The 23,446-nt window shown below is 39.2% G+C and overlaps 1 protein-coding gene across 4 annotated transcripts in view; it reads right to left on the reverse strand.

The window, feature by feature from the left end:
* Nucleotides 1-2,646: 2,646 nt before the first annotated feature.
* JAM2 (junctional adhesion molecule 2) overlaps nucleotides 2,647-23,446 on the reverse strand; it is a 60,012-nt gene continuing 39,212 nt past the window's right edge. The window contains exons 3-11 of one of the 4 annotated variants that reach the window (XR_006718244.1): nucleotides 21,173-21,280; nucleotides 18,806-18,958; nucleotides 16,977-17,179; nucleotides 15,028-15,127; nucleotides 9,631-9,738; nucleotides 7,696-7,711; nucleotides 7,203-7,346; nucleotides 5,029-5,071; nucleotides 2,647-2,901 (exon numbers count right to left, since the gene is read on the reverse strand). Coding sequence is in view for 3 of the 4 variants with exons in the window: in XM_045501585.1 (XP_045357541.1) it covers nucleotides 5,037-5,071; nucleotides 7,203-7,346; nucleotides 9,631-9,738; nucleotides 15,028-15,127; nucleotides 16,977-17,179; nucleotides 18,806-18,958; nucleotides 21,173-21,280 (851 nt within the window). In the remaining variant the exon portion in view is untranslated. Of the gene's footprint in view, nucleotides 2,902-5,028; nucleotides 5,072-7,201; nucleotides 7,347-7,695; nucleotides 7,712-9,630; nucleotides 9,739-15,027; nucleotides 15,128-16,976; nucleotides 17,180-18,805; nucleotides 18,959-21,172; nucleotides 21,281-23,446 lie in introns of those variants that run through there. The other 3 variants (XM_045501585.1, XM_045501587.1, XM_045501586.1) reach the window with 3 other exon arrangements.

Consider the following 23,446-nt stretch of genomic DNA (forward strand, 5'->3'; position numbering starts at 1 on the left):
AGAAAAAACATCTTGTATGAAACATCCTGAATCAGATGGACCTGTGTTTCTTAGACCATGAGCCTTCACTTCCCTTTGCGAACTTGGCAGACTGACTCTTGAGTTTGTTTCCTGGTCTGCAAATGACCACATGATCCACTTTATAATACTGTTGAGATGAATGAGATTGTATTCACCTGCACCTCCATCCACCCCCACTTCACATGTATAAAATGTTGAATAGTTCTGACTTTTTATTTGCAAGGTATTTTTCTTTTTCCCCCAGCATTTGGGAAGTTGGCAGGCACCCAGAAGAAAGATGAGATTCTAATCTTAAGCAGCTGAAGAGCTAACCTTGTAGCTATAGATGGTAAGAGGGCATAGTTTCCCCAGGTTTTATTGAACGATAGGTGGATGACTTTTCCCCTGCACCGGTTAAATGGGCCTAAAAAGTTGAACAAGTTCAGCTATTTTTATTAACATAGACTTTAATCAAACAAAACCACTCATGAGATGAAGGAAATTCTTCGCAAAGTTATACTAAAAAACAATCGTTCCAGATTTAGTTAGGTTAAACCCCTAACTAAAAATAAATTAAATCTAGTTACAATAGAACAACGATAATTAAAACCAAGCAAAACTTGCTATTAGAGATTTTAGAGCCCTCATCCTTATAGAACACAATTTCACTGCAGGAAAAGAAAGTCAAAACTCTCTATGAATTATAATGAGGTTTTGCCTCAATATTATAATATTGTTAATATTCAAGTTCCGCAAAAGCAAATGGAAACACAAGTCCAGATATAGGTGGATATACTTTTAATAAATGGAAAACGAGTGCTCAACATTATGTCCTTTGTGTGGGAGCAAGCATCCTGTACACAATGACTTACTTAGCTACGTACAATATATTAAGATAATGTATAATATATATTTGACTCAGAGAGTGTTACATGTTAACGCTTTATAAGATGAGTCTTCTAGCCAAATGGCTCAGCAGCTTTCATCTGTTAGTAAGGCACTGCATGTTTTCCCCCACAATCTGTGTCATTTAAATTGAAGAAGTTGATCTTGTGTGCTGGTAGGTATGCCTGAAGAGCCATCTTTGAGCCACATACACTCTTGGACCCTTGGCCATGCAACAAGAGAGCATTCCTTATACCAAACCAAATCAAAGCATGGGCAACATTTAGCTTAATTTATTTTTTATTTTTATTTTTTTTGGCCAAAGCTTATAGATAGGTGTTTTTCTCATGCTTCAGCACCAGGCGTTGGGAAAGTATGCGTGTGGGCCCAGTCCTGTCTATGCCTGCTGTTTTTGTAAATTAAGTTTCGTTGGAACACAAACGTGCCATTTATTATTGTCTACGGCTGCTTTTGTGCTACCAAGGTGGAGTCGAGTAGTTGTAACAGGCACCATAAAACCAGTATGGCTTAAAATATCTACTATCTGGCCCTGTATAGGAAATATTGCAAGGAGTCTGGTGAGAAGCATCCAATGCCACAGAAGAGTGGGGGGCAAGGCACAGTCTGACAACAGACATCTTCCCAGTGACCTGGTGTGGTATCCGGGTACCATTTGTTGGCCCAGTGAATCCTGGGATTTGCTTTGTCTACTGAGGGAAAAATGGATTCCTTTAAAAGTAGCTTAACCATGTTCAAAGTTGTCAAAGTTTGTAAGCTTTTCATCCAGATTTGCCCAGAACTGGAAATGCCCTACCCATATTTTATTTTCAAGATAAACTGAATAATCACAATAAGTTATAGAAGATTATGCTTTTTAACACAGCCTAGTTACTCTCACATGGATCATTGGAATTTTCACTTTGTAACACTAGCTTGGACACCGTGGAGAAACCAGATGATTGGACTGATTTTTCATTTCATTTGTTAGACAACTCTTTCTCCTCTGTATCTCTGGCTCTTCAATAAGCAGGACTGGATTTGATTATTAATTCTGGACTTGACCCAGCCCAGAATTTCACTGCATGATTATCAGAGACAAATATGAAGTCCCCATCATGCAGAGAACGGTGCCTGCCTGCAAGGTTATGTGTGTGGGGTCCAGTGGCGAGGTCTGATGTCAAGTTCACTGATGATCTTCAAAGTGGTCTTAGGAGAAGGAAACAGCAACAAGCAACTCAAGGGAAAGAAGACATTGGGTTTGGGTTCGACTCTCAAAGTTACATTTAATGAAGAAATCAATGACATCAGGTGAGTGAGCTCTGGTCATTAGGTATTTCTTCGTGTTGTTTTTGGTTCTCAGAAATAAAAATAAACACCAAGTGCAAATCTTGGGAATAAGACCCACTCCTGCTACCTCCCTTCTATGAATAGATTAGTGATAAATGAGCAGTGGAATAAAGATTGTATTAGGGGAGAAAAGAGGATTCTGGTAGAAATAAGATCAGAGGTTCCCTTTGCATCTGTCAAAGTGTTTTAGTATATGTGCTTCCGAAGCGAGCACTGTCAAAGTGTTTTAGAGTGCATCTGTCTTAGAGTGTTTTCTGAACCCCCTAAATCAGACTCTTGTACAGAAAGTGGATGCAGTTTATATTTTCATGCTCTGTGGGTTCATTTCACAATCGAACTTCCTCCAGAAGTTAGGGCATTTAACATCTCATAAACCCCAGAATACTATAAAGTATTGTGATTCTTTTAACTTTGTCCAGACACAAGAAGCCAGACCGTATTTTATTTAGGTGCTGACAGAACTATTTGTTTAAAATAACAATTTCAAGTAATTTAGCGATCATAAAAATTAGAATGAAATACCAATTTAATCTCCTCATGTACCTCCTTGCAAATGTAAGACAAAGCAGAGATTTAAATCTTTTAATAGCTTGTGTAACAACTGTGGTTTTGGTGTATCTCAAAGGTGGCATTATTTTAAATTATAAAAGATTTTGTATGCTTGAAATCCTAGGAAAAGGAAAAAAAAACAAGTTTAAGTATAATGTATTCATTCATATTTAAAGAAATAAGTACATTTTATGAGTATAAAGCTACATGCACTATGAGAATCTTACAGGTACAACCCAGCATATATTTAACTAATTCTATTTTGCGGGGAATTAAATAAATACTAGGAGACAAGATCTTTGAAACCTTACCAAAAGAGTAAGGAAGTAAATGTGGGAGTTAGAGCAGGAGAAATCTTATTTGCTAGGGGTATACTATTGGTATCGACAGGGTGGACGTTGGGTGCTGCTAAGCATTCTATAATGCACAGTACAGCCCCCCCAGCAAAGAATTCTACAAAATTGTAAGATTTCATTATAGAAGAACTCATAGAAGAAATTACAAATATAATGGGGCGCGTGGGTGGCTCAGTCAGCTAAGTGGCCAACTCTTGATTTTGGCTCAGGTCATGATCCCACAGTTCATGAATTCGAGCCCTGTGTTGGGCTCTATGGTGACAGTGCGGAGCCTGCTTGGGATTCTCTCTCTCTCTCGCTCTCTCAAAATAAATAAATAAAGCTTAAAAAAAAAAAATCACAACATAAGAATTATAAGAAATTGTCAGTAATGCCAAGACCAAGAAATTCTGCTCTGGGGCAAATTGGAGGCTCGACAGTTGGAGGCTCGACTTCTCAGTGGATGAGGGCAACTGAGAGGAAGACAGTGAAAAAAAATAAAAGGTTTTTGCTCTTCTGACTCCACCACAAAGTATCTTTAAAAAAACCTTTTTTTAATGTTTATTTTATTTTTGAGAGAGACAGAGCATGAGCGGGGGAGGGGCGGAGAGCGAGGGAGACACAGAATCCGAAGCAGGCTCCAGGCTCCCAGCTGTCAGCACAGAGCCTGACGTGGGGCTCGAATCCATGAACCGTGAGATCATGACCTGAGCCAAAATCGGACGCCCAATTGACTGAGCCACCCAGGTGCCCCACAAAGTGTCTCTTACTGTTTGGTAGGATGCGATTATTTTATTCCACATTTAAGGAGTATTTTCTAGAAATTATAGGAGTTACATATTGCTTTCTATAAATATGGAGTTATAGACTGCTTACCTACTAATGAAAATATGATTTTGGCGTAGTAAACTACAAATAAAGTGACTTATATGATGGAGTTTGGAGTAGACAATTTTAGAAAATCAAATTTTGACAGAAAACAAGAATCCATGCAGCAGTACGTGGGTCATAAAGTTCATATCCATGAGGATCACTTATCTGTTTAAAATACGTGTCCGCTGCGTACCCCAAGCTCTACAAATAGGATACCTAAGAGGATCCCTGCCGGAGTGCCAAGGAATTCAGAAAACCCATGCTCTGTTTCTCAAGAAAGGGCTTAGACCTCTAAAAACATTGGAAACCTTCCTTCCTTCCTTCCCACATTCCTGAAAAATAATCCAGAAGGTTGAATATCCATGCAGAGAGCTACAAAGTCTGAGCAATGATGGTATTTACTGCTTCACTCTAGTATTGATGAATGCAAAAGGGTCCAATTTATGTTGCCTAAACCATCTGAGTTAGATAATTATTGCATCTCCTCAGGGATTTCTAGAATGTGCCTTTCAGTATTAGCAGAGGATCTTCCATATCCATAAAATTTCCAACTTCTCTGTAGAACCAAAGGAGAGTCCTGGAATCACAGATCTGTTGGAAGCCATCTGCTGAGGCAAGCTGACAAGAGTCAAGGTGCTACCACTGTAATCCTATGAGAACTTGTGTCTTAATGTTCTTATCTATGAAATGGAGCTGATAATACCAGACTTAATGATGCTAAGAAGGCTGACTAATAATAGCAAACATCATGAAAGAAAATTATGGTATGGCAAAACCCCGACTGGTCTACAAATGCTGGGCAACTTTATCATACCGTCCTAGACAGAGGATGGAAACTAACATTTACTCAGCTCCCTCTAAAGACCAGTCATAATAAAAAAAAACCAATGATAAATAAATAAATAAATAAATACCAGTAATAGACACTAGCACAAAGTATATTAAAAGTCAAAATTCATCATTTCTGTACAATCACTTCATTTCCCTGCCCCATTTCCCAAACACATCTGGTCTACAAATATGCTTTAAACATACTCACATTTTCACTCATTGTGGTGGCTTTAGATGCAGAATTACTTCTCCTGTTTATAGAATATAAAAGACAGTATTAAAAAAAATAAAAAAGGCCAGCAATCCCAACTGAATTTCTTCTGTTTGTAGACAAATTTCACAGAGAAAGCCGTGCAGCAAGGGATTGGCCCGGGAAACCCTAGGTATCTCATTGTAGCCCTAGGACTAAAGATTTCTGTGGATTATGTGAACAGAAACTTACTCACTTTTAACTTACCGATTTTTTAACATTTAGCATTTTGAAAGCTTGATCAATTATCATCAAAGTTCACTTTTTCCCATGGGAAGAAAGCTTTACACAGTAACTAGGGTTCTAGTCATCTGTTGTAGGCTGAACTGTATTCCCCTCAAAAATTCATGCTAAAGTCCCAGCTACCAGTACCTCAAAATGTGACTGTATTTGGAGATAGAGACTTTAAAATGGTAATTAAATTCAAATAAGGTCATTAGGGTGGGCCCTAATCCAATATGGCTGGCGGCCTTATGGGAAAAGTAAATTTAGACACAAACACAGGCAGACAGAAGACAATGTGAAGACAGAGAGAAGACTATCTATAAGCCAAGGAGAGAGGTCTGAAAGAGATCCTTCCCTTGTCGTCCTCAGAAGGAACCAACCTTGCTGTCACCTTGATCTGGATCCCTAGCCTCCAGAAGTGTAAGAAAACAAATTTCTGTTTAAGCCATTCAGTCTGTGGCACTTTGTTACGGCAGCCCTAGCAAATTAATGTAACATCCAATTCATTATCCCCAAAATTTTGAGGGTGATGGATTTGACAAACGGCAAAAACGTATCTAGGAGTAAAGATAATTGCCTCCCAGATTCCTACCTGCGTTAACAAAGACATCGTGATTGAAGAAAAGAATTACCTTCTCACCATAGCAATGCCAGCCTTTCCCCTTGTATAAGATGATGCTGTCCAAAACCTCCCATTACTTTCTACCTTATTCAATAAAAGTGGAAGTCCCTACAATTGCCTAGGGTGGAATGCAGACTGGCTATATCATCAGGCAACCTGTTTTCTGAACTTTCCCCCTTTGCTACTGCTATCCCTGATAACTTGGAGGTCATCTTGGACTGGTAGTGGGATATTATTAGACAGAGAGACCAGGGTTGAGTAGGAAGTCTGGGAACAGGAAATCAAAGGCAGCTAAGTCTTCAAAATCACTTAGATGATGAGCAAGTATCTGAGGCCACGCAGCTGAGAGTAGAGGGGAATGACCATAGATCTGGGTTGGGTCTGCCATTTCCACGGACACAGAACGGACCGTCACAAATCAAGTGCACGTAAACTTGGTGATCTCTGATTCCTAGATTTCTAATCCTAGTTAACATATTTCCCCCAAACTCCAGGTTTATACATTCTGTTACTTACTAATATCTCTTTTTGGAAGCTTAGTAGGCATCTCAAATATTAAAATTCCAAAACATTCAGACCTTCCCATCTAAGCCCCCCAAACCTGCTCCCCCTGAAGTCTTGCACATTTCAGTTAATGGGAACTCTATTCTTCTCAGATCCTTGGAGCTACCTTTGATTTTTCTCTTTTTCTCCCATATCCACATCCAACAAATCAGTAAATTGTTTAAAATATATCCAGAATCCTATCATTTCTCAACATCTCCAACACCATCGCTTTGGAACCAGCCATCATTTTCTCTCGGCTAGATTACTGGGTAGTTTCCTAACTGGTCTCCCTGCTTCCTCCACTCTATGTCACCTTACAGTTTATTCCTCACAGAACAGCTAATGTGAGCTTCTAGGAATTAAGTAACAGGATACTACTCCCTCATTCAAAACCTTCCAGTGACTTCCCATCTTACTCAGAATCAAAGTCAAACTCCTCACAACTGCCCAGAAGGGGCTCCATGTAATCTGGCCTCCATTACTTTTGTGCATCCCCTCTCTCCATTGTCCTCAATCTGTTTCAGCCACACCAATCCCCTCGATATGCCTCAGATACTCCAGGCAAGCCGGGCCTCAAGACCTTTCCATCCGTTCTTTCTCCTCTGCTTGAATGCTCTTCTCATGGGTGTCAGACAGATTTCTGCTCCTTCGGGTCTTTCTCAAATATCTCTTCATCAGTGAGGCCCTTCCTAACCACCCTAAAGGACAGTCTCCACTCCCACCCTGTGCATTCTCTTACCCGCTTTAGTTTTCGCCATAATACTATGACAATCTGACAAACTGCAGAGTTTACATTTGTGTGTATTGTCCATCTCTTTCAATGTAAGCTCCGTGAGGCAGAGAGTTATTTGGTCTGTTTTGTTCACTGCCGTATTGCCATTCCCTAGGACAGGGTTGGGCACAAAATAAGTATTCAATTAAATGTGAAAATGCTGTTAAGTAAAAATTTATTTGAAATTTTTCAATTTAGCAAAATACAGCAAATATATTTTCCAAAGTAGTACTACAGAAATGCCTACAGGGGCAAATTAGTGACTACATTTCTTCTCTAGGTAATTGAGCAACATTGACAGATAGGCATGAGGCATGAGGTGGGATGTATTTCTTGATAAGTATGAGTCACTTCCATAGGATACTTCACAACCAACTTTTCATGTTTGACTTGAAACAGATGATTAACAGAAAATTAGTTGAGGTGGGGGAAAGGCATGCATTTAAGAAAGTATACTTACTGGAACGAGGTCTCTTCTACAAAAGAATAAGTGTATATCATTAATGCAAGAGTTAATATGGTATGATGCAGATTAATATATTAATATATTAACATAATATATGTTAATATATTAATATAAAAGTGAGTTTAGGCTTAATTTCTTTATCTCAATCTTGATTCTCTCTTGTTATATCCGTACTTTCTAATCAAGGTTGGCAAACATTTTCTGTAAAGGGCCACGAGGCAAATATTTAAGCTTTGTAGGCCAATAGGTAAAACTGAGGATATTATGTAGGTACTTGTATAATAAGAGAGAGCAAGTTTCCAAAAATTTTTATTAATACAACGCAACATATAAAAATAATCAAAGTCTTAAGTATAGGTCTATTAATTGGAAGACTAGAATTCTTCTTTGGGGAGGGAATAACATTTCTCTTAATTAAGATTCAAAGTTAGTGTTCCTTGTTACCAAACAGATTGCACATGTTCATTTGTAAAAACCATTTTTAGCTTGTGGGCCATAGAAAAACAGGTGGCAGGCCAGATATGGTCCACAGGTCATAGTTTGCCAATTCTTATCGGAAATGCAAGCAAGTTTAAGAAAATGATCCTCTTGGGTAGGTTCTGGAGTAATATTCTTCACTAATGAATTCGTAATACCCAAGGAGAATCTTTAATTATTTTAAGAAGAATGTATTCACCAAGTCTCCAATAAAAACATTCAGACAGATACTTTTTACAAGTAGAGATAAAGATGGCAAGAATTCTGGAGTAATCTTATCTGTCTGTACTTTCACTGGTGGCCAGCAGGGGGACTCAGCTGGATTCCATGCAGAAAGTTCCATTTATACTAGTCTAAGATTGGAGCACTAAGGAAAAGAACTATTAATTCACAGAGCAGTTATTCTTAATTATAGGGAACATTCTTGAAACAATGCTCATGGAAACATTTTATGACATAGTATCTATTTATAGGTTAAGTTTTGTGTTGCATAAAATGTTTTTTAAACCTAAATTCTAAAATTAATGTTCACTGTGAAACAATGGGTCTAAAACTTGCTTATGCTATAAATGCACTATTCTGTTAAAAAAAACTCTGCTTTCTACACTATTGCCAATGGACGCGATGAAGTTCTACAGCTTTTGAGCTCTCAGATAATTTTAAAGACCGGGAGTAGAGAAATATGTTAAGAGAATAAAACATTATTTTTTTAATAATTCATATTATAATCATTCATATCAAACATATTTTATCATCAAATGGGGGGTTGGAGTTATAAAAAGTCTAAACTTGAAGAAGTAAAAACTATGTGGGGCACTTAGGTGGCTCAGTAAGTGGTTAAACGCCCAACTCTTGATTTTCACTCCGGTCAGGACTTCATGGTTCCTGAGATCAATCCTGGCATCAGGCTCTGCGCTGACACTGGGGAGCCTGCTAGAGAGTCTCTCTCTTTGCCCCTCCCCCACTTGTTTTTATTGACTAATTCTCTTGTATATACAGTGGTGCTAAATTTGATATTCCACATTCCACTGTTCGACACTGATAGAATATTTCACTGAAACTTCTTATGATAAAAGTGGAAATCAATTTACATCTTGAGATATGTAATTCCCAATGTAAAGAGATCTTAAATACATGTAAATATACTGGAAATATCCATGGATGTTGACTATCTCCCAGTAAGTGCTGCGGCATTACGCCACTCTAGGGCGTCTCTCACATATTCTGTGGTGTTTCCTGAATGTTCCGATGAGGCAGCTCTGCCTTTTGTCCCTATGTTTGCCAAAGTGCTTCATAACTCACCTACATGTCATGTTGAACACTTTCTTCTGCAGAAAAACCAATGAAAAATAGTATCTAGGGTTTGTTAGAACTAATTGGGAGAAACAATGTCTCATAAGAAAACTATATCCACCGGAAGTTGTCTAGCAAAGAAGGGTGAAATCCACTTACTTGAAAAGTAGCCTTTCCTCTGAGCATAACACACACCAAGGCCACAAACAGAAATCACAAAGGCCACACCTACTACAGCTGCTATGATGCCACGTATGTTGAGATCGTCTGGAATGCAAAATAAACCATGCATGAATTTGGGTCAAACAGACAGACAGATGTAGTTATTGAATTGAAAAAAAAAATCACAAAAGCTCCCCTTGGCTTCTATACCATAAACATGGATAGTTTCATGCTGTTAAAGCCTGTTCAATTGACTCACTTCCAGGACAAGGTTCAAAATCGCTCGAAAATATTAACAGAATTAAGTTTTGAGGGGCACCTGGGTGACTCAGTCGGTTAAGCAGCTAACTCTTGGTTTCAGCTTAGGTCATGATCTCACTGTTCGTGGGATTGAGCCCCACCTCAGGGTCTGTGAAGGGCCTGCTTGGGATTCTCTCTCTCCCTCTCTCTCTGCCCCTCCCTCCCTTGCGCACACAATCTCTCTCAAAATAAATACACTTAAAAAAAAAAACGAATTGGGGTGCCTGGGTGACTCAGTCGGTTGGGCATCTGACTTCAGCTCAGGTCATGATCTCACAGTTTGTGAGTTCGAGCCCTGCATTGGGCTCTGTGCTGGCAGCTTGGAGCCTGGAGCCTGCTTCAGATTCTGTGCCTCTCTCTCTCTCTCTCTCTCTCTGCCCCTCCTCCACTCACACCCTGTCTCTCCCTCTCTCTCAAAAATAAACATTACACAAATTTTTTAAATAAAAAAAATTAAGTTTTGCAAGAATCTTACATTTAAAGAAATTCTAGATTCAGAAATAATACGTATGGTATATTCTCTTGCAGTCATTTGTAGAGGTAAAACTTGAAAAGATTAAATATCACACTGGAAGTGACCTTCAAAGTTCAGTGAATTCAAGTATTACACCACCAAATACCCCCCAAATTCTACTTAAAATTCTTCTACATCATCATCTGTGTCAATTTCACCAATGCTGGAAAACTCAATCAGCTCCAAAGAAAGCTGTGCCACTGTTGTTCTATAAAACTAAGAATCAGTAACATCTTTCTTGAATTTAATCAGGCTTGTGTGTGTGTCCATATACACATATACACACCCACCTACATATATGCCATTAAGCTGTCATCCCATTAGGTTTAAAATGAACTAAACTCCCCAAGACTTTTTCCTGTTGTTATTAAGTCATCTTCCCTCTAACCTAATACAATTGGATTTTTTGGAACTCACTTTGAAATCACTACCATTGTTACGAACCTGCGAGGCTTTTTCAGATTCTGTTGTCCAAGAATTAGATTATTAACCTTTCAAGATTAATATTTATGTAATTGGGAACTGCCTCAAAAATACCCTCATTCAAGTAATTAATAAAATGATGATTATGATTTTGTTAGGGAAATAACTATGGAAGAGGCTATTACACACCTCCCTTCATATAATAGGATCTATTACAGCCTCTGGGTATGGGATCCAACTATGTGTGAATCCGTCTAAATATTTAATTTGGATCACATTTCTCCAGCTCGTCCATAAGGATTTCATGAGCCTCACTCCTCTGTCATTTGGGTACTGCCTGTGTATTGATTAATATGTAGATTACCTATACATTTTAAAGGAACAATTCCTCAAAGGGTTCTTGTTTTTAAAAGCAAGTATTAATTAGCATGTGATTAAATAACTTGGAGAAAATTTTAGGTAGCATTTTCTCAACAGTAATTTTAGATATTTAAAAGCACCACACATTTTGGGAAAGATTTTTTTTAAAAGAAACATTATTTAAGTGAGTATGCTTATCATAAAACTCTCTGGTCTCAAGTTTTTTTTTTTTTTAATTTTTATTTATTTTTGAGAGAGAGAGAGAGAGAGAAAACGTAAGCAGGGAAGGGACAAAGAGAGAGGGAGACACAGAATCTGAAGCAGGCTCCAGGCTCTGAGCTGTCTGCACAGAGCCTACATGGGGCTCAAACTCACTAACCGTGAGATTGTGACCTGAGCCGAAGTCGGACACTTAACGACTGAGCCACCCAGGCACCCCACAAAATTTTTTTCTAATGCCAAGTGTTATTAATTTTCTCATATATCTCTGAAATGTTAACTGATTTTTTTTAAGAAAGAAAACTGGGTACACCTTTTGAAAGGCTGAGTAATTTGACCAGAGTAGAAAACATTAATTATTGCTTGGTATAAACTCAATTCATTTTTAGGGTCAGCTGGCTGGCTCAATTGGTAGAGCATGTGACTCTTGATCTCAGGGTTGTAAGTTCGAGCCCCATGTTGGGTGTAGAGATTACTTAAAAGTAAAATCTTAAACCAACAAACAAAACAACAACTCAGGAGCACCTTGGTGGCTCAGTTGGTTAAGCATCTGACTTTGGCTTAGGTCATGATCTCACGGTTCATGAGTTCGAGCCCCACTCTGGGCTCTGTGCTGGCAGCTCAGAGCCTGGAGCCTGCTTTGAATTCTGTGTTTCCCTCCCTTTCTCTGCCCGCCCCCTCTAAAAAAATTTTAAAAAATAAACTCAGTTCAATTTTGCTTAAGTATTCAGAGGTCAATGAGATCCAGCTATTTATTTACTTAAAACAATAGAGGAGGGGTGTCTGGGTGGCTCAGTCAGTTAAGCATCCGACTCTTGATATTGGCTCAGGTCATGATCTCATGGTTCGTGGGTTCGAGCCCAAAGTCGGGCTTTGTGCTAAAGGCAAGGAGCCTGGTTGGGATTTTCTCTCTCCTCTCTCGCTGCCCCTTCCTTTCAAAAATAAATAAATAAACTTTAAAAATAAAATAATCTTTATAAAAATAGCAGAGAGGGAATATCCACAGTATTCATAGTCTTTTTTTCTTTTTCTTTAAGTTTATTTATTTATTTATTTAGAGAGAAATAAATTTAGTGAGACAGAGGGAGAGAGAGAGAATCCCAAGCAGAGCTTGACGTGGGCCTCAAACTCACAAACTGTGAGATCATGACCTGAGCTGAAGTCAGACGCTTAACTGACTGCATCACTCAGGCACCCTACAATATTCATAATCTAAGGCAAAATGAAATTAATAGGGGGAAAAATCCACAATAATCATAATCTAAGGCAAACTGGTAACTAAATGAAACTCCTTAGAACCAAACTGTATCTACTATTTTCTTTGCAGTAGTCAAAGAATGTGGTATCTGTGGAGTTTTCAACCTCAAGGTTATTATCTGGCAAAAATCCGTCTTACAGTTTGACAGTGAATTTGACATCTAACAACGACAAAAAAAAAATGTCTTCTCCTGTAAGACACAGTATAAATTTTATTTTATTTTTTTTTGGTGAAATGGAAGGAGTCTTGTAAGTTAGAGGTAAGATGTTCTCATGCCATTTGCCATTTACTGCGAGACTGAGAGCAAGTTCTAAAGCTGCCTTATGTCTTACTAACGAGAAAATGTAACACACACAAACCTATTGTGTTCTTTCTTTGAGAAAAAAAAAAAAAAGTCCAGTATGAAAGGAAGGTATCATTATTCTCACTGAAAGGAAAGGAGCCAAACTGTTAAAATACTAAGTGGGAGTGGGGTCTTGTGGAGTTTTACAGGGGCAGCTTGGGAATGATCACCAGACCCATGACTTACCTTCTTTCTGAACTTCAAAAAGAGCTTCTTTAAAGCAGTTAACAGATTCTGTTTGGGGTTACAAGTTACTACTGATGGTTTACCAAAAAAACCCTTGATATGTGATTTCATGAATTCTTACGGATTTCAAAAGATATACATTCCAAACCAAGGGCATGAAACACCTAGGATCAATGGATGAGCATTAAACAAACTAATTTTAACTTGTAAGCTAACTTCTTTAAAAGACAATGCCAAGAATTTAACCGCATATAAACAACACAAATTAGTGTGCATGTATCTGCATATCTCCGAGCACACTGAAAAAATAAATTTCTGACCTCACAAAGATGAAGACAAGCTCCTGACCCCAGGGGAGCCATGGGTATTCAGCTTCAGGGTGCAGCCCTCCTGAGTGACCTTTCACCCCGCAGGTGTGATCTCCAGCTACCCCCCTCCATTACACAACCATTTGCAAAGCACAGGACTTTCACAAAGGGAGAACTGAACCAAATTATTAAAAATAAAATGAAAGTAAGTATCTGCTCTGGAACTCATATAATCTGAAAAGATTCCCGAGTACTAATTTTTTGAATTCTAAGAAGCTTACGTTGTGAAATACGGCAGGTATGTTTTATAGCAAATGGGGATTCATAACTACATTTAACATGTCTCATTTTTTTTTAATTTAAATCAAAGTTAAGATACAGTATAATAATGGTTTCGGGAGTAGAATGTAGTGATTCATCACGTACATATAACACCTGTGTACATCCCGAAAGTGCCCTCCTTAATGCCCATCCCCCATACAGCCCATCCCCCCCACACACTCCAGCAACTCTCAGTTTGTTCTTTGTAAGATCTCTTATGGTTTGCCTTGAGAGCCTACTCTGATAAGTAAAGCACTGTATTTTAGGAGATTGAAAAAAATTACCAACAATAATCTGATAACAACTAAAATAGGCAACAATCTGCCAGTGCTATTTCAATAACCCTTTGGGGTTTTTTTTGTTAAAAAAAAATTTTTTTTAACGTTTATTTTATTTATTTTTGAGCCAGAGAGAGACAGAGCATGAATGGGGGAGGGGCAGAGAGAGAGGGAGACACAGAATCCGAAGCAGGCTCCAGGCTGTGAGCCATCAGCCCAGAGCCCGACGCAGGGCTCGAACTCACAGACTGTGAGATCGTGACCTGAGCTGAAGTCGGACGCTTAACCGACTGAGCCACCCAGGCGCCCCTGTTTTGTTTTTTTTTTTAAAGTAAGCTCTACTCCCAACATGGGACTTGAACTCACGACCCCAAGATCAAGAGTCTCATGCTGTACTGACTGAGCCAGCCAGGCACCCCTTCAAATACTGATTATTTGAATCTTCATAATAACCCTATGAAGACAGCGTATTACTACTTCCATCTTGGGGAGGCTGAGGCTAAATAATTTGCCCAAGAATATGTAGCTAGGAAGTGATGGAGCTAGAAATCCAACACCATACCGAATCCTTGATCCTGAGCAATTTATAACAGTCACAGTGTTTGTTTGAAAAAGGCCGCCTGGACAAGCATATTTTTAAAACAATTATCTGAAAAATTAAGAAACTTCAACAGTATAATGCTAAACATTCTTGGCTTGTTGGGGAGACGAACTAAGAACAGAATGTGTGCTTTTTGCAACACATCATGTCCAAGCGAATTTTAAACACTCCGTCTGGCTTATCTTTCCAATCACTCGGCCTGATCCTACCCCTTGCTCCTTCTCCCCAAGCACTCATGCGCTCTGGCTGCAAACCACTGCTCCTCCCAGTATCTCATGCTTACCTACTTGCATTCGCTTCGCGTGACACCTGCGACGTCCCACGGAATTATGGGCTTCACAGAAATATTCTCCACTGTCTAGTTTTGAAACAGTGTTAAATTGCTATTTGCGGAAGGAAAACAAACATATATGTTAAGCAATAAATCTCTAAGTAGACTCCTAAAGCAACCGCATCCCTTGAATTTTAGCCATCAGTAGGCCTTTCCTTTTTCACCACCTAGGCCTTTATACCTTTACCGCGAATTCAAAAATCTGCCATGACTTCCAGGCGTAATTAGCTAGGCTTCCTGTTTATTTTGACAGAGAAGGACTTAAATATATACGGGGAAGTGTCTTTGTTTTGTGATACTGAGGAGGCGGTATGGTTAAGAAGGCAGTGGGCATTTTTCAAAGTTTACAGCACGTGGTAGTATGACGTTTTGTCAGTATTTCTAAGTCCTGGGACGTACCACTCGGAAAGGCAGGCCTCCTTGGTCTGAAGGGGCTAATGCAGTTTTCTCAGCCACGAGTGAGTTCGCTGCAGCAGCAAACAATCAACACTTCCTCTAAAGGGCCAGAACTCCTACCAGGAAGTAGCTTAGGGCCTAGGAAAATCATAATCAGTGTAGCTTACAGGGTTACAAATCCTCTCCGTTGTAGAATTCTTGTAAATTCTGAAAGAATAAAGGGCTAACCTTTGCTCCTACTCTCTGCCACAATAACTGAAAGGTAAGACTTTGGTATTATAGGCTTCGTAGTTTTTATTAGTGGATTTATTCCCTTGGTGAATTTCTGGAAGGAAGGAAGGAAGGAAGGAAGGAAGGAAGGAAGGAAGGCAGGCAAGGAGGGAGAGAGGGAAGGAAGGGAGGGAGGGAGGGAGGGAATGCAGTGGGTCCTGAACACCTTAAAGGATCGTGCCAGTGCAGAGGGTGAGAGGGGTACTCAGAATCATTCTTTTGGTGCCCTCCTGTCACACCCTCAATACTGCAGTGGTCACTGTGGACTGCATCCATGACAGCCATGAATCTCTAAGGAGCACCTCCTCATTGTCTTAGATCCTCATGCAATACATGTTCCTAAAAACCAGGCTTTTGATCCATGAACTCCCTTTTCTCTCTCCCTTTCCATCACCCACCGCCTACACATCGCCCTTTTTTTCTGTATACTTCAACATGATAGGACAGAAAGCTTCTCCTCGTGTATTTCACTTTATGAAATCATCTCTCACTGTCCCCAAAGCCAGACTATAAAAATATTCACCAGGAATGTAAGGCCAAGGGTAAGTATTAACAACAAGTTAGACTAAAGCCATAAATGATTTACTGGTGCATAAGTAATAATTGAAAGGAAGTCATTATCATCCATCCACTGGAGTCTTTGTTGCTTATTTCTCAGGAAATAACCCATCCTTGTCCTGCCCTGGTGCCTCCCTTTGACATCATAAGATATTTCAAGGGTTGAGGCTAAGTGGGGAAGGTGAATCTATATCATTTCAAACTCACCTTGAGGCTTTTATCACCTGCTCTGAGAAAAAATAAATTTGAAAAGTAAATATAGCGAAGTGTGACGGCAGGTCTTCTGCCCAAGTTCTCAGTGTAAAATTCATCGGACCTGCTGACTGAGCCCGCTGACGCTGCAAGGGCTAGAGTGTGGCCCTCCCCAAGGAGCCACAGCCAACAATATGCTTTATTATTTCCCAGAGGATCTGGTATTTAAATGTTACGGTGCGCGTGTAGATTGAAGGAACGAACCTTTTGACAGTTGTTAAAATTATTATTATTAGTTCTTTGTATGGCCTTCCCATCTCCTTTTCCATCACTTCCCTGGGCATGTGCCATCTTTCCGGCACCCCCCTCCCTCTCTCCACTTAAGCAATGGTTATCAGCCCTCTGTTCTCCATCATTTTAGTTCTAATCATTTTTCTTCTCCAAATACAAGACTGCTATTAGGCCCATGCTAATCATGACCTTACCAGAGTCCCAGATTTTGTATTCATTGTATATGAGCTGTTGCTGCTTTGGGGGCCACGTCTTGGATTCTCTAACAAATTGACGCCATCTTTAAACCACGTGTACTCAGGAGCTGGATTCCCTTCTTTGTCGTGACATCGCAGCTCTACCACAGTTCCACTCAGAGCAGAGCTGGGGACGTTACACAACGGAACTGCTGGAGCCACTGAAGGATGGAAGTCAAACGGCACTGGTTATTTATAAGCTAAATAAGAATTTTAACAGCCAGGTAAAGATGGGTTTATTGGACCCCTGGGATAGAGACTGGCTACTTGTTCAAGAGATCCCTTTCCATTCTTCATGGGGACACAGCTAGACCACGTTTGCCAGGCCCCTTGCAGCCAGATGGAGTCACATGCATGAGTTCTGGCCAATGGCACGTGGGAAAAGTGATATATGCCATTTCTAGACCTGATTCTAGACCATAAACACTAATCTAGGTACTACTTCGAAGAGATTTTGGAGCTGTAACTAAGGTCCCAAATCTACCGTCTTTTAAAATAGGGAGATAACATAGATGAGTCTGACCTAATTGCATGACCCCTTGAAAAGTCATTTTCTCTGGTCGGTCACAGAAGGGAAAGTCAGAGATTCAAAGCACAGGAAGGATTCAACATGCTTTTGTCGGACTCTAGGTGGAGAGGGCCACATGGCAAGAGATGTGGCGCCTCCAGGAGCCGAGTGTGGCCCTCAGCTCACAGCCAGCATGGAATGGAGACTTCAGTAGTGCAGCCACAGGAACTGAAATCTGCCAACAGTAGTGAGCTTGGCAGTGGGCATCTCTGCGGAGCCTCCAGGCAAGAACTCAGCCCAGCTGACTCCCTGATTTCATCCTTGTGATACCCTAGGCAGAGAGCACAGCCTTACCTCCTGGACTTCTCTGAGCTACAGAACTGTGAGCTCGTAAGTGGCTGGTGTTTTAAGCTGCTAGGCTTGTGATCATTTGTTCTGTAGCAATGGAAGACTGATGTACCAGCTGAATCTCCTGCAAGGTTTTCTGAATTAAATTTCTACTATACTGGTGCATCGCTAGCATTTTAGGAAGACCCTGGGTTGTATAGAAAAAGGAAGAGGAGTTATTTGACTCTCTATGATCAACAGTTTATATTAGTATCTATGGAGAAGAAAAGACCATGTTCCTCCACTAACTGTCAGCATGAGCTATTAGGATCTATCGATGAGTCTCAGAGTAACTAAATATATTGGCTTTGGAGTTAACTCCACCAGGGTCCGAATCCTGGTCCAGACACTTATTGGCTGTGTAGACTTGGGAAATCATTTAGCTTCTATTTACTCATCTATAAAAATGAAGTTGTCAGTGAAGATTAAGTAAAATTACATATGTGAAAAAGCCTAGCACATACTAGTTGCACGGTAAATACTAATTTCCCCTCTTTACCAAATAACCTCTAACTCTTTCTCTGGCCTACTTTTTCGTTTTATTGCTTTTCCATCATCTCATGTGATAGGATTTTATGTGGTAAGAGATATACCACATATACTGAAAGGTACTGAAAAATAAACTCTTAGGGGAACTGCTCCTATGTACAGGATAGGGCCAGTAAGATACCTTAATCTTAAATGATAAGAGATTTTGTCAGAAAAAATTAGTAAGAGTAAAATTTCAGCAGCAAATGAGGTGAAGAGGAGATATAGCCAAGATTTTGCAGGAAAGGTGCTGATTTCTAGAACTTTCCTGACTAGGGCCCCAGGTTGCCTCATTGCCCCAGGGCTGGGGGATGAGGGAGGGAGGGTGGACAACAGTAATCCCACAGATACAAGCGCATCATACCCAGTACTTCCAGAGTAACCGTATCTTCTTCCAGGTTTTGGCCTTTCTTAGATGGGGCACTAACTTCACAACGATATTTCCCAGCATCATTTCTTGTAACATTTTTGATCCGTATACTGAAATCTATCATCTCGGCTCGATATTTAAAATCACCTTTTAGAAAAAGAAGACAATGACGTTAATAAGAATGCAACTAACTTTCCCTATACTACCTTCCTCAAGTCACCTCGCTTTTATTCTATTTGTGCCTCTAAGCACTGAATTATTTTGAGGCAAATTATTTTATTTTATTTTATTTTATTTTATTTTATTTTATTTTTTGAGGCAAATTATTTTAGCATGTCATCTATTATTATCAATGCTTTAAAAGCTCATTACATATTCAACAGGAAAAACAGAAAGTGGAAAGAAGTGTATAATAAATTAAAAATTAAAAATTAAAAATAAAGCCCCACTAGGGGCGCCTGGGTGGCTCAGTCAGTTAAGCGTCTGACTTCAGCTCAGGTCATGATCTCCCGGTTTGTGGGTTTGAGCCCCGCGTCAGACTCTGTGCTGACAGCTCAGAGCCTGGAGCATGCTTTGGATTCTGTGTCTCCCTCTCTCTCTCTCTTCCCCTCTACCACTCACACTCTGTCTCTCTGTCTCTCAAAAATAAATAAACACTAAAAAACAAATAAAAAAAAATAAACTGCCAGTTAAAGGTAGTTGTATTTACTCTCTACCCGCTCCCCTCCCCATAAGCCTAAGTCTTAACTTCTTAGGCTTGTTAGTGATGGCCTAGCTTTCTAGATGGTGATATGGACATAGGGTAACATGACTACAACTGAGCAATGACCCTCCACCTCACTTCCACACCATCCCTTCCTCCTTTCTCTCAAGAGTCTAATCTACTGAGCCAGCAAGAACAATTGCATTTTACATCCTTTACAAATGAGCTGAGACATGAAGGGTCCAGGGTCTCCACAGACTTCGCCTTCTTCTGTTCTCTGTCCTGTTTTGGGGGTGTTGTGTTCTAGGTCTCAGTCATTGTTGGTTTCATCTCATACTTACAAAACATATTCTCTTTCACCATACACAAAAATAAACTCAAAATGGATTAAACCTAAATGTGAGACCTGAAACCATAAAATTCCTCGAAGAGAGCATAGGCAGTAATCTTTCTGACAGCAGTCATAACAACATTTTTCTAGACAGATCTCCTGAGGCAAGAGAAATAACAGCAAAAATAAACTATTGGGACTACATCAAAATAAAAAGTTTCTTCAATGAAGGAAACAATTAACAAAATTAAAAGGCAGCCTATGGAATGGAAGAAGATATTTGCAAATTATATATTTGCTAAAGGGTTAGGATCCAAAATATATAAAGCACTGATATGACTCAATACCCCAAAACAAATAATCCAATTAAAAAATGGGTGGAAGACATGAACAGACATTTCTCCCAAGAAGACATACAGATGGCCAAAAGACACATGGAAAGATGCTCAACATCACGCCTCATCAAGGCAAATCAAACCTACAATGAGATATCACTTCATACCGGTCAAATGGCTAACATCAAAAACACAACAAACAACAAGTGTTGGTGAAGTTATAGAGAAAAAGGAACCCTTGGTACACTGCTGGTGGGGATGCAAACTGGTGCAGCTATTGTGGAAAACTGTATGGAAGTTCCTCAAAAATTAAAAATAGAACTACCGTATGGACCAGGAATCATACCCCTGGGTATTTACACAAAAGATACAAAAATTCTAATTCAAAGCGGTAACACACACCCCTATGTTTATTGCAGCGCAATTTACAATAGTCAAATTATGGAAGCAGCCTAAGTGTCCATCAATAGATGTATGGATAAAGAAGATGAGGTATATATACAAAATGGAATATTACTCCGCCATAAAAAGAATGAAATCTTGCCATTTGCAATAACATGGATAGAGCTGGAGGCTATTACCCTAAAAGAAATAAATCAGTCAGAGGAAGACAAACGCCGTATGATTTTCACTCATATGTGGAACTTAAGAAACAAATGAGCAAAGGAAAAAAAAAAAAAAAACGGAGAGAGACAAACCAAGAAAAAGACTCTTAATTATAGAGAACAAACTTATAGTTACCAGAGGGGAGATGGGTAGGGGAATGGGGGAAATATGGGATAGGGATTAAAGAGTATCGTTATCATGATGAAAATAAAATAAAATAAAATAAAATAAAATAAAATAAAATAATAAAATAAAATAAAATAAAATGATTAAAAACCCCACATTGTCCATAATTAGCCCTGTCCTGTTTTTATTTGTAAATTAAAGAATCTGGGCTACATTTGGTGTTCTCTTGCTCTCACCTCCTCAAGTCTACAGCATCTTACCTTGAAGAGACTGTTGGTAGTAGACAAAGGAGACACTCCGGCCCAGTTTCTTCCACTCTAACCTGGAGGACATGGTCTTCTTTGCATATTTGCAGGCTAATATAACCTCTAGGAACAACAACAAAAATGCTTGTTTTCTAATTGTTCCTATGAATTTATATTTTACTTAAGTAAATTGTTAAACAGCCTTCAGCTATTCCCATTCATTCATTCATTCATTCACTCATAAATCACTTCAACAGACTCCATGATGAACCTGAGAGCATTACAGCTCTTCTCCATAATAATTGCACGACACTATGTTACTCACCCTACTTCTTGAGCCTCGGTTACCATCTGTAAAATGAGACAGTATTGCCTAGAGTCGAAGTGAGTCCTCAAATACAATAATACATGCAAAACACACATGCCTGGACATAGTAAGTAATGTGAAAATGGCAGTCATGGTCAATGATTTATCTCACTATTCCCAGTCTCAGTCATCAAGGTTACAGTTTGGTAGAAGAGGCAAACAAGATCATGTAATTTTGATCCATTGTGATAAGTGCCATGAGTGCCACGGAGGTTAACAGAGAGGGTGCTTCACACCTAGTGCCTAAGAAAGGCTCCCAGTCCAGCCTGTGGAATCCACAAACATTCCATCAACAAGCTACAATCTCATTCAGGTTCCTTTTTGGATAACCCTCTCTATGGATGTATTAATACAAACCCAGTATGGACTTCTACTAAATCATGGATTCCTATTCTTTATCCAGATAAATTATGAAAAGATTCAGTCTTGGCATCAAGTTTAACTGCCTCCCTGTAGTTCATTTCAGTTACTTTATTACAGGAAATTTACTGCAGTCACATCTTTAAAGAATTCCTGGAACCTTGAAGGAACCCCCACTTGACTGTCCAAACAAGATCACCAAGGTGGGGAGAAATCCTGTGTCTGCTTTGAGTTACCAAAGGAAACTCTGCTTGTAAATATTTTTAAGGCACATTTCAATCAGGCAATCTAGAGTGTCACCTTCATATTTCTGAGATTTTTTTCCCCCACGATGCATCTAGTTTGACCCCAAAACACCAATCTTTGACTAGAAGAGACATTATGTTAAAATCCTTTCCATATCTCTGATTTTGATGTAAGAGATTGAATGCCATTTTAAAAAAGAATTCAGGATATTACATGATATGGTAGATTAGAAAGCAATTCTTGTACTATCCCAGGTTTATTAATATACACACAAATATGGACAAAAAGCCTGTAGGAATATGTATGAAAATATTAACCCAGCGGTGATTTTTGTGAGATAGGATGATGGCTTTTCTTTTTGTTATATGTAGCTTCTAATTTTTCTTTTAGTTTTACACATGTTGTTAGGATAAAAGGTAATGGAAAAAAGAAAACAGAACAGAGAAAAGGAAGGCAAGGGGGGGAAAAAAGCCCACAAAATTTACTATCAAGAATGCCTGAAGTTTTTAGAGCAGGTTTACATTACGAAGAGACATCGTTTTACAGGCATGTTTACAATTACGCCACAAAGACAAATGTGTGCTGAGGGACTTGTCTGAGGAAACACGGTTCTGTTCTGTTGATTAAGGAGAATGGGTGGTGACTTTCCGGAGTCTTGAGTTTTAGATAGGTTTCCTTCCCGTATTTTGTTGAGTTTCCAACAATTAAACACACACCCACACTCATTTTTAGCCCACACGCCTACATCTTAGGAATAAATTTGTATTCAGTCACACTGCTCATATATTTCATATACTTTTAACTAGACACACACACGCATACACACACACAGCTCTTTTTACCAAGAAGATTTGACTTCTCTCCTCGCTGCTCCATGGAAAACCTCTGCAGAAATTATATTCAAAAATGAAACCAATGGATTGCCTAAATACAGTGACACCACTCCAGCTTCACTCCAATGACCACATAAGATGTGGAGGAATGTTCTCTCCAATTGGTCCAACTATTGAGTACTTACTGTGTGTCCACCTTTGTTCCTGAGCTATATCAGTGAGCAAAACAAAGATCCCTGTTCTTTTGGGTCTTGCAATTTGCAGGGGGAGTCAGGTACATAAGAAATATCATAAAGTGAATTAAATACCACATTAGGAGGCAATGAGCACTATGGAAATAAAGTAGAGTAAATCAGAATAGAGACGGAGTGCTATGGAAATAAAATTGAGTAGATCAGGAATGTTGGGGTGCAGTAAAAAGAAAAAGAGAAATGCAGTAGTCAGAGTTCAACTCAATTAGAGAGTGACATTTGACCAAAGACT

The sequence above is a fragment of the Leopardus geoffroyi genome, chromosome C2 (genome assembly GCF_018350155.1).
Source record: "Leopardus geoffroyi isolate Oge1 chromosome C2, O.geoffroyi_Oge1_pat1.0, whole genome shotgun sequence".
Lineage (NCBI taxonomy): Eukaryota > Metazoa > Chordata > Mammalia > Carnivora > Felidae > Leopardus > Leopardus geoffroyi.